This window comes from Mirounga angustirostris, unplaced genomic scaffold (genome assembly GCF_029215605.1).
Source record: "Mirounga angustirostris isolate CCGP_5_RB_7025 unplaced genomic scaffold, mMirAng1.0.hap1 SCAF_7, whole genome shotgun sequence".
In the NCBI taxonomy this organism is placed as follows: Eukaryota; Metazoa; Chordata; class Mammalia; order Carnivora; family Phocidae; genus Mirounga; species Mirounga angustirostris.
The window spans coordinates 122,321,908-122,332,880 of record NW_026991715.1 but is presented as its reverse complement, the minus strand read 5'-3'; the positions used below and the strand labels follow the sequence as shown (position 1 = coordinate 122,332,880).

At 34.0% G+C, this 10,973-nt stretch overlaps 1 protein-coding gene across 5 annotated transcripts in view; it reads right to left on the bottom strand.

Moving 5' to 3' along the window:
* Positions 1–1,619: 1,619 nt before the first annotated feature.
* The window catches only part of PRKAA1 (protein kinase AMP-activated catalytic subunit alpha 1), a 33,444-nt gene continuing 24,090 nt past the window's right edge, over positions 1,620–10,973 (bottom strand). For all 5 annotated transcript variants that reach the window (XM_045904254.2, XM_045904262.2, XM_054504324.2 and 2 more), the window contains 4 exons: positions 9,845–10,069; positions 7,999–8,485; positions 7,760–7,886; positions 1,620–4,564 (listed from right to left, as the gene is read on the bottom strand). In XM_045904254.2, the coding sequence (XP_045760210.1) occupies positions 4,320–4,564; positions 7,760–7,886; positions 7,999–8,485; positions 9,845–10,069 (1,084 nt within the window). In that variant the 3' untranslated portion in view covers positions 1,620–4,319. The remainder of the gene's footprint in view (positions 4,565–7,759; positions 7,887–7,998; positions 8,486–9,844; positions 10,070–10,973) is intronic.

Below are 10,973 nucleotides of genomic sequence, written 5' to 3'. Positions count from 1 at the left end.
TAAAAAAAAATGTATCATATAGAAGTATATAACTTCTGATATTAATTATAAAAGACACAAAGGCAGTGGCATGTTTCTTAATATGGGGAGAAGCTGACACGGCCATGTTCACTGCAAACCTAAAACACTGAAAATTCATCAAGCCAAATATTTAGGATTTGTGCACTTTTCTATGTTATATACTTCTATAAGCCTTTAAAAAAACATGTATCTCCCTGACAAGACACTCAGAGCAGGATTTATGCCTAATGGTCACATTCTTAGTGCTTGGTTCATAGTAGCTATGAAGGGATACAGTTTGCAGAGTGAATAAGTGGTGCTTGAAGATGTACCCCTTTCTAGGGGTCTTTCCTAAAACTCTCAAATAATTTTCCTCTGGTAAAGGCTACCTCCAAACCCGAGTTTTCACACTTCACCCACCACTTACTTTAGCCTATGAACTTGAGGTACCTATTAATATATTTAATACATTTCTCATGCTGTTTAGAGACAATATGATCATCTTCCAAGTTGCTAGAAATCCTCTAAGTTTATCATAGTTAACGTTTACTGGCATTCACAATAAATAGAACAGTCTATTTGTCTACAATAGAACAGTTCAATAAATATTGATTTTTCAAACAAGAGAATTTATTGTACAATTTTATACAGTCAGGGTAAATAAATATCTGTAGCAATTTATAAATTCACTAAAGAACAATCCTATGTGCTGTTCATAACATTCTTTAGTACTGTTTTGTTACAATTGTCAAACTATTTTAAAGATTTAGAATGCCAACAATCTAGCCCAATCAAGCCCTAACGATGCCATATGGGATATAAGAGTTCATCATAGTTGAATTCTAACAATAGTAGAATTCTAACCAAATCCAATGTTAATAAGGAAAACTGGTAACCACTTTGGCTTTTATTGTATTTATCTTAATATATTGTTCAGGTGGTTAGTTTTTAGATGCAATCAAAGATCAGTAATTTAGTCGAGACAAAAATCACAATGTTTGAGTGCTAAGGTGTGTCTAAGCATGACATTTTATATTTAGACACATTGTCAAAAAGGTGCACAGGTGGTCAGCTATGAACAAGTGGGTTTTTTTTAGCTTTCCCATAAGTTAAAAAATTTAAGCACAATGTAACATGAAAAATGTTTTTATCATCCGTTTTCTAAATCAAAGTATTTTAAATTATATGCTTAAATATACCCCAGTCAAAACATACATGAACACATCTCGGAGATACTATACTACAAAGATTGATTTCACCCTATTACCAATTGATGGTTATGTTCTATGTGGAACTTCAATCATCTTGTCAGGAGAATTCACAATGAAAATGAGATTTCTGCTGTGCGTGGAGAAGATGAACAAGAGTTAGGGGGAAAGATTTAAACAACATACGTGTGTCTTTCATTCGGAGGGTGCCAGGCGGAGCAGAGATGCCCAGAGCTCGCCATCCAGCCATAGTCCACCAAGCATTCATTCAGTGTGAGTGGTAGCGCTGCAAGGTCAAAAAGCGGGGGGCGGTGGGTGGGGGTGGAGAGTGAGAGCACAGGACTTTTTAAGTATAAAATCATTTAAAACTGAAAAACTACAAAAGCATCTCAAGAGAAAATATAACCAAAGTAAAAGCAATGGAGTTTATTTCAGTGAAATTAAATTAGATATATTAAGCTCCCATATCCCCCCAACCTGGTAGAAAAGTTCCTCTCGGTGAGAAATCATTTAATGGCAAAATTTTTACATATCAGTAAAATCTGTTATATTTAAAACTATGTATACAGTACATTTCTGGCAAAAACCTTATACATCTTTCAGTTGTCAAGACAAAGTAAAAATATGGTTGCATAAAATCACAAAAAATATAAATTGCTGAAAAGATAATAAAAAAAGATTAAAAATCATTTGCATTGACTCCCTATATCTTCAGTTAGTAAGAATTTGCAAACTACAAATTTTTTTGAAAATTCTGATGCAACCTTGACATATTCAACCAAAAGTTGTCATTTCAAATATCCCAGCTTAAAAAAGAATTTACTGCAATCTGTGCATTTATCATACTATTTGTACAAGTGCAATATTTAAATATCTTCAAAATAAAATTCAGTAACTAAAAGGAATCACAATAACTTAATAAGAAGCAAAGTTTACAAAATTAACAATTTTTAGAAGGTCCTATTTAATTGGTTCCTCCTTTTGTTCTCCCCACCCCCCACAACAGCTTATAGAGACATTATGAAGATGTCTTAGTTCTATATACAAATCTGTAACTTTAAAAATACAGTCTTCTGTTCTTAACATCAGAAACATAATGCTGCATTTATAGACCCTACATTAAATCAATATCCCTAAAACACAGGGCCACATACAAGTTATAAATACAGTTTTGAACTTATTTAAGTTGAATTCCTATTATTTTATACAGCTTTCAGATTCTAAGTTGAATAGACAAGCCCTGGACAAAAAGAAGCAAGATTTTTCTTTTGAATTCAGTGCATGTTTCTAGGGGTGCTGGAACCAAATCTACAACTACAGTTAACTATGCAAGCTATTAAGACACTTGAGTACATTACTGCCTGGTTACATAGGTGCTCACTGTTATTTGCCAAAAACAGTCCTATAATACAAAGGTATGAAATGAGAAATAAGATAGCTCTTTTGCAATGGAAAAATGATTGATACAAAAAAAAATCAATACCTTGATGTTAAAATAGTATAAGGCAATTATGGGTGATATAGTATTTTTTATTTTTTATTAGCATACACATGACACCAATTTTAACTGAGGTGACTTTAAATTTTCATTTACAACTACTACAGAATGCTACTAGGAAAAAGGAAAGAGCATGGAAAAGAAAATATAGAGATCTTACAAAAATTAAGCATCTTTAGGTAGTTCCCATAATGCTACTTTTTAAAAAGTGATTAAAATCCAAAACATATGTGACTATTTAGAACTAACTGATCTGTTCCATATTTTACTGAAATAATAATGTCGTATCTGACTAAGGAGACATAACCAAATGCAATGTGTAAACTTTCACTGAATCCTGGTTTGAAATAATGAGCTGTGTACGAAATTTGGAGGACAACTGGGGAAATCTAAATATGCATGATTAGATGACATTAGGGAATTACCAATTTTATAGGAGCATTATAGTTTTTTAGGAAAATGTCATTATTTTTAGATGCTTGAAGTGTTGAGAGTGATTATGTCAGCAACATCCAAATGGTTCAGGGGGGAAAAGCATATATATATACACACACATATATATATATATATATACACATACACACATATATTACACAACTATATCTATATACATATATAGATATAAACCAAACATGGCAAAATGTTGACCAGTGTGGAATCTAAGTGGTAGATACACATGTGATCACCCAACAGCCTTTCAATTTTTCTGTTTTTAAAAATGTTCGTGATAAAATTTGGGAGAAAAAGTCTTATCTGAGCATTTAAACACTTTGTAATAAATGTTCTGTGTGCTAAGTCAATTTAAAAGATACATAATTGAATAGCTAGAAATTTTTTATATACATTCAATACTGACTGACATGAGCAGCGAAATTTGTGAGATTGACGAAAACATCATTTATTTATAGTATATGCAACTCAGCTCTTGTGACAAAAAGAGAAATTTATGTACAGAATATAGTGAGACAAATTGTAAGATTTACCTTAGTGCCTAGAGTATCTGAATATTTAAGTTCTGTGCGTTTTTGGATTACCAAGCTAAAGAGAAAATTTTAATTATGTCTAATATCTTTGATGTGCTTACCAGATACTAAAGAATATTAAGGGAAGAGACATGGAAGAGTCATCCAGACTGTCACTACTGTTGGAAGATACTTGCTATTTAAGAAGATAAGGAGCCCCCAAAATAAAATCACCTATAAAGGTCTCTGGGGATTCTAGGCAAATATTTATTGAATAAATTTGTGAAGCAGTTATGTAACACATCAACATGTAATAATACATGAAGGCCTTTATGGTAAAATAATATTCTACAAAGCCCTGTGTACACTAAATATAAAATAGCCAAATATCAAGTGAGCCTGAGAGACCTATAATTCATTGTGAATATTACATTATGCTATACGCCTACTGAACAATGAACAACAAAATTATCTTAATTCATTTTTGCACATTAGGCTTTTAACTATTAATCATATTCCAATTCCTGTGCAAACTGCATTCCAAAAGGCCAATCCTTAGTTATAATTATGTATAACTTGATTATAAATGGAAGCATTTGGCTATGATTTATTATGCATGCTTATTGCTATCAAATAAGCAAAATTTTAGGTTTACTGTGCAAGAATTTTAATTAGATTTGCACACATCTCAAAAAATTCTATAGTGTGACTTCCAGGTCTTGGAGTTAAGTCAACAGGAGAAGAGTCAAGTGAGGTCACAGATGAGGTAAGAGAAGCTTCTGAGGATTTTCCTTGAGCCTCAGCATCTGAATCATTCCTTTGGCAAGATCGATAGTTGCTAACTGATCCCGATCTCTGTGGAGTAGCAGTCCCTGATTTGGCTTCAGTAATTTCATCTGTAGAAAAAAATTTCAATGTATTATAATCCATGACACCCCCCCAAAAGTTTAATAGTATTTAATTTGCTTCTTTGAAACCGCTGACCAGCTATCAAGACCATGTTTATGCTGAATACTTGCTAAAATAGAGGTGATGAGTCTGTGTTAAACCATTTGCCTTTTTTCCTTACAGTATGTATTCTCCTGATGGCTAATCAAGATTGGGTACAGTACACAGTTACTCATCAGTCTTGCAATCCAAAGTTAAGAGCCCAAAAAACTAATAACATGGGGCTCAATAAACATCCTTCCCTAGCGATAAAAATTAATCCCTCTGTATTAAAATCATAGAATAAATGCACTTAAAATTTGGAAATAATACTGGAAATCACCTCATCCAACTCTTTGTTCTACTGATAAAAAAAAAACAACCCCAGAAAGTGAAGTGACTTGCCATAGGTAATAAGTGAACAGAGAGGTAAATCTAGAACCTGCATCTCCTATCATTTCAGTAGTTTTTACTCTCCCACTTTCTCTTCATATGTAAGATCTCATAAAAGAGCAACGATTCCAATAAACAGAAATCAAGGAAAGCCTAAAGTTGGGAACAGAGTACAAAAACAGTAAATGCTCGGGGTGCTCTGTCAGTTAAGCATCTGCCTTCAGCTCAGGTAATGATCCCAGAGTCCTGGGATAGAGCCCCGCATCGGGCTCCCTGCTCAGCAGGGAGCCTGCTTCTCCCTCTCCCTCTGCCTGCCGCTCCCTGCTTGTGCTCGCTCTCTCTGTGTCAAATAAATAAATAAATAAAATCTTTGTCAAATAAATAAATAAAATCTTTAAAACAAAACAAAACAGCAAATGCTCATTCAACTGGCAAACCCAGGGGCTAATAAACCCATGGTTATAAATTTGATCCAAATACAATGAGAAATACAAAATCCATTCCATATCAGACTAGATGAGTGTTAGCAGATAAACAGCATCTGGACAGACAGATAAGCAGACAAACAGCTCTAGCCAGTATATCACCACTCAGATCTGTGTCTTTCTGATACTTGGAAGGTACTATCCTTTGGTTTATAAAGAAGACAAAAAATTCATAGGTAAATCTCATCTAATAGTTCCATACAATCTTAGATGACCAGAAGTGGTAATATATCTTAACTGATTTGGCCAATGAAGAACTGCCATAAACTTGTACTTAAATAAAGGCTCGGCTTATGAGAGAACATTTATATATACAGTTATACTCTTTTATAATGCTGGGATAGAAAGAGTATTTACCTGAATTATAAATCACCTGTGTTCCATCAAGCTTTTTAATAGATAACATAAATTAGTTTTTAAGAGGGTATTCCCATGGGAAATCTGAATTAATATAAATTTCAGGGGTGCCTGGGTAGCTCAGTCGGTTAAATGTCCAACTCTTGATTTTGGCTCAGGTCATTATCTCAGGGTCGTGGGACTGAACCCCGCACAGGGCTCCATGCTCCGTGGGGAATCTGCTTAGGATTCTCTCTCTCCCTCTGCCCCTTTCCCTCTCAACTCTCTCTCACTCTCAAATAAATAAATAAAATCTCTTTTAAAAGATTTATTTATTTGAGAGAGAGGACGTGAGAGAGCATGAGCAGGGGGAGTAGCAGAGGGAGAGGGAGAAGCAGACTGCCCGCTCAGCAGGGAGCCCGATGCAGGACTGTTTCCCAGGACCCTGAGATCATTACCTGAGCCAAAGGCAGACGCTTAACCGACTGAGCCCCCCAGGCACCCCTAAATAAATAATTTCTTTTTAAAAAATTAATTTCAAACCATGTTTGGTATCACACCATTTACTAAAAGTCTATTATAGTCTACTCATATACATACACTGAGATATAAGATATTCTTCCCATTTAAAAATAAAAACAAGAACAAAAATGTCTACTTTCTGCAGCTAATAATTTACCTCAACTTAATCAGTCTAAATAGTTAAGATATTCTAGCAAACTATACATAATGGTAATCAAAGACATTTTCCAAATACAGGTTTTCATTTTCAAAATATTAAAACAGTAAAACAATATTTAACATTTCTTTAAAAAAATTCAAGGAGGTACTTTAAAGATTTTATGCTGCAGTAAGGTCATCGTTTTGATGACCAATTAAAATAGCCAACTAAAAGTTTGAATATTTCAGTGATTTAATCATCGGATTGTCTCTGTTTATGACTGTAGGTAAATAGAAATGCACAACAGTCTAAAATTAAGGTTAACAATGTCACTTTTAACTAATTATGACAGTTATCTTGAACGTAAGATGCCTTAGTCTCAGGAATCCTCATATAGTGCCTTCATATAAAAGTGATCTATTATTGGGTGCCTGGGTGGCTCAGTCAGTTAAGTGTCTGCCTTCAGCTCAGGTCATGATCCCAGGATTCTGGAATCAAGCCCCACATTGGGATCCTTGCTCAGCAGGGAGTCTGCTTTCTCCCTCTTTCTCTGCCTGCCACTCCCCCTGCTTGTGCTCTCTCTCTCTGTGTGTCAAATAAATAAACAAAATCTTTAAAAAAATAAGTGATTATTTAAGAACACTTTATTGAGAGATAGATAAAATTGGAATCATGTTAACTCTCACAAAACTTAATAAAGGATGCATATCTCTGATATGTCTCTAGTGTCAGGCTGGGAGTAAAAGGCTGGGTGAGAGGAGAAAAATAACCGTAAGTCCCTAACCTGTCCAAAACATTTCTCTCTCAGTCCCCTCTAAGAAACCTTACTCGACAAATAATTTCTTGTCCTATGAGCTACTAATCAAATTTGTTCACATTGCCTTATCAATCAACTCTAAAAGCTACTTGCACTTCAATTCTTAAATGAAAAATAAAAATATTAAATATCAGATATAAAAAAACACTAGTCAACATTTATTTCCAAATAAAACATTTTATCTTATCAAAATGAACCACACCAAAAAACAGAAATGTGGCAGAAACTATCACTTTAGGATCAGACTACACCTGGCCTTAAGACAATCTTAAAAGGACAATACACAGTAAGATTACAAGAAAAACACGATTCACAAATGTTTACATCACAGAGGCACAAAATCACATTTTATACTCTTGCTACTGAATTACTAGGAAGAATTCAAGAAACTTCAAAAGAATCAAAGACTAAAAAGCCCAGTTAGGTAACAAGTCTAGTATGTCAACTATGTTGTTTTGTGGGATGTACATACCATCAATACTACGGAAATCCAGTAAGTACGTTCTACTATCCACTTGGTATAACTGTAGACTCATTTTGGAGTATGTACTCGTCACAGGATTCTTCCTTCGAACACGCAAATAATAGGGGTTTACAACCTAGTATATGGTATGGACAAAAACAAAATCAAAAGCAATTCTTCCAGAAAAAATTTTATAGACTACAAGTTTGCCAAATGTGCTTAAAATCAGAATGCCCTTTCTTTCTTACCTTCCATTCATAATCCAGCTGTTTAATTGCTCTACAAACTTCTGCCATGATATCATTCGGTCGACTTTGACTTCTAATTCCCAAATGCCATTTTGCTTTCCTTACACCTTGGTGTTTGGATTTCTGTGGATTTAATTCATCGAGGGTATGGCGTGCCCTTGGTGTTTCAGCAACCAAGAATGGTACTCTTTCAGGATGGGGCCGAGTCAAATGGTGATCATCGAGAAAAGAATCAGGTGGGCTTGTCGCCAAGTAAAAATCTTTGGCCTCATTCATTATTCTCCTGTTATCTATTATGAGGTGGTAGGCAACTGCCAAAGGGTCCTGGTGATTTCTGTTATAAAGGCAGCTGAGAACCTCCTCTTCTGAGCACTCAAATTTTTCACATACTTCTTTTAAGGCTTCATCATCGATCATGGTTGAACTATATGATGGATCCTCAGGAAAAAGATATTTTGGAAGGTCTTGTTTAAACCATTCATGTTCCCTGAGAGAAAATGGCAGGATCAGGAGGAGGATTTTGAGTAGAGATGAGACTGCAAGTAACAGTTTGGGGAATTTAGGATATGAATTCATTTATATTTATATTCATATTGTATTTTCATTTTTTCAAACTGAGATTTTCCTCTTCTGGCTCACATTTCATTGTGTATACTGGAGGAAATGCTCCAACCACCTTCTGGTTTTAAGAGGGAGAAAGCAGTGCTGTACCAACAGGAAAAGAAATGTCTACACTTTTATTTAAAGTTTTGGCACAAATGAAAAAGAACAATATTCCGTGGCTTCATTATAATTCTCTTCTGATGTAATTTTAGGTGAAAAAACCGTAACAACAAAAACAGACAAGTATCATTCACTGAATGCTTACTATGTGGTAGGTTTTAGGCTAAATACTTACCATACATTATCTCAACTCATAAAACAATTCTATGAAGATAATAACATCTCCTCATTTTTAATGAAGGAACTGAGAGTTTCCTAACTTCATATATAAAAGGGTATGTTTGACCTGAACTATGTCAAAAACAGCTAAAACTAAAAACATCAAGAAAGGAAAACACCCAAAAGAACAATGACTACCTTCTGGGTGACAGAATTAAAGATCATTTTAGTTTTCTATTTTTTGGGTGTTTTCTAATTCCAATTGTCACATATTACATTTAAATTGCAAAAAGTAGATAAAACACAAGAAAAAGCATCTTTCACTTAGATATTTTAAATTTTAGAGAATGATTTGTCCTTTTCCACTGGTGGTATAAACATGCCCCTCCATATGAAACTTATAAACCAGTAATTTCACATGTGATTCAGTGTATACTACCCCAAAACCACACATGTCATTAGTTAAGTTAAAATGTCCTCATTACTTGAGATAAACAAAAGGAAAAACAGAGTAATTCAAAAGATCAGAACTCAAATAGTGACACAAATTTACTACTATTGAAAAGCATTAATCTTAATGAGAATACATAAAAGTCAAATATGAGGCATACTACAGAAAATCTTGAAGAACCACTACAAATGTAAAATCCCACCAGGGTCCTTTTTATTTCACATTAGCTATTTTTTCAAATTTAAAAACATGTAATATTCACTGTTAAAATTTCAAAAGAAAGATGCTAAGTAAAAAGCCTTGAAAGCCCTTCCTACTACTAATCTTCTTTCCCTAAGGCAGCCTGTTCAGTGTGTATTTTTAAATACCAAAATAAAATAAATGTGCCTATATACTATATTTTTTAACATAAAAATGGCATTACATTGTACATACTGTCCTGCAACTGTTTCCTTCACTTAACTTGTATCATTGAAACTATTAGATCTGATAATCTCCAAGCTGCATAATTACCTGATATCTTTGATTGTGGCCCTCTTCATGGGATCCACCTGTAGCATATGTTTCAAAAGGCTAATCACAGACGGATTTAAATACTGAGGGGTATAGAAGATCCCATCACATATCTTCTTAAAAAGAGTTGGCACATGATCATCATCAAATGGAAGGGTTCCACATAATAAAGCATAGAGAATAACCCCACTGCTCCATATATCTACCTCTGGACCTGCATACAATCTGTAACAGGAAATATCAATTGGATTAAATAATCATAGTAACTTGAGAGCCAATCAATTAATCAAAAATTTTAAATATGGATACTTCATAAAGAATTATTAGAGTATGGTTTCTATAGCCATTGCTACTACACACTACACATAAAGATTCTATACTAATTCTATCAGTATTATCTTTGAAAACAAGTCAAGAATTTTTGTTAAGTTTAGACTATAGCTAAAATTCTGTTCTTACTACCTTACTGTGGTCCTTATAAAATCAATTAAGAATGTTCTTTAAACCCACTGTCTCCCAATAACCCAAGACCTCCTACCAAGGCAAAAGGGGCCTGAGGCTATGGAAGAAAAAAGCCAAGGTGACTGGTTCACAGAAGATTCTAAACTGGTATTTGTAATACACTGTAGCCAACTGACTTAACTACCACAGGTCAAAGTCTGGTTTTGGGGAAAGGATGTTTATAAATTGATCAAATAAATTGTTGAACTGATCCATAAATACTGCTTTGAGTACAAGTTCCCACTCATCCAGACCTCACAGGAAGACCTTATCCAAACTGGAAAAGCAGACTTCAGTAATGGCCCATGTATATATGCGTATTTACAATACATTTCTTTTGTTTATTTAATTAACACAGCCGCCAGGTCTTGAACTGTTTTCTTCCAAAACAAATTACATGACACAAATGAAGTAATTTAAAAACATTTTCTGAACATTAGGCTGATATAAAAAGATAATGATGAACCTTGATAAATTTAAAATTAGATACTTCTGCCTTATTCACAGCCATGCCTTTACCCAAATATAATTTCTCTGAGCACACTAGGCAAGCAAGCTCATATATGAAAACAGAAAATATTGTAGTATTTCTGCATTCTGAATTAGGATGTGAAACATTCAAACAAAG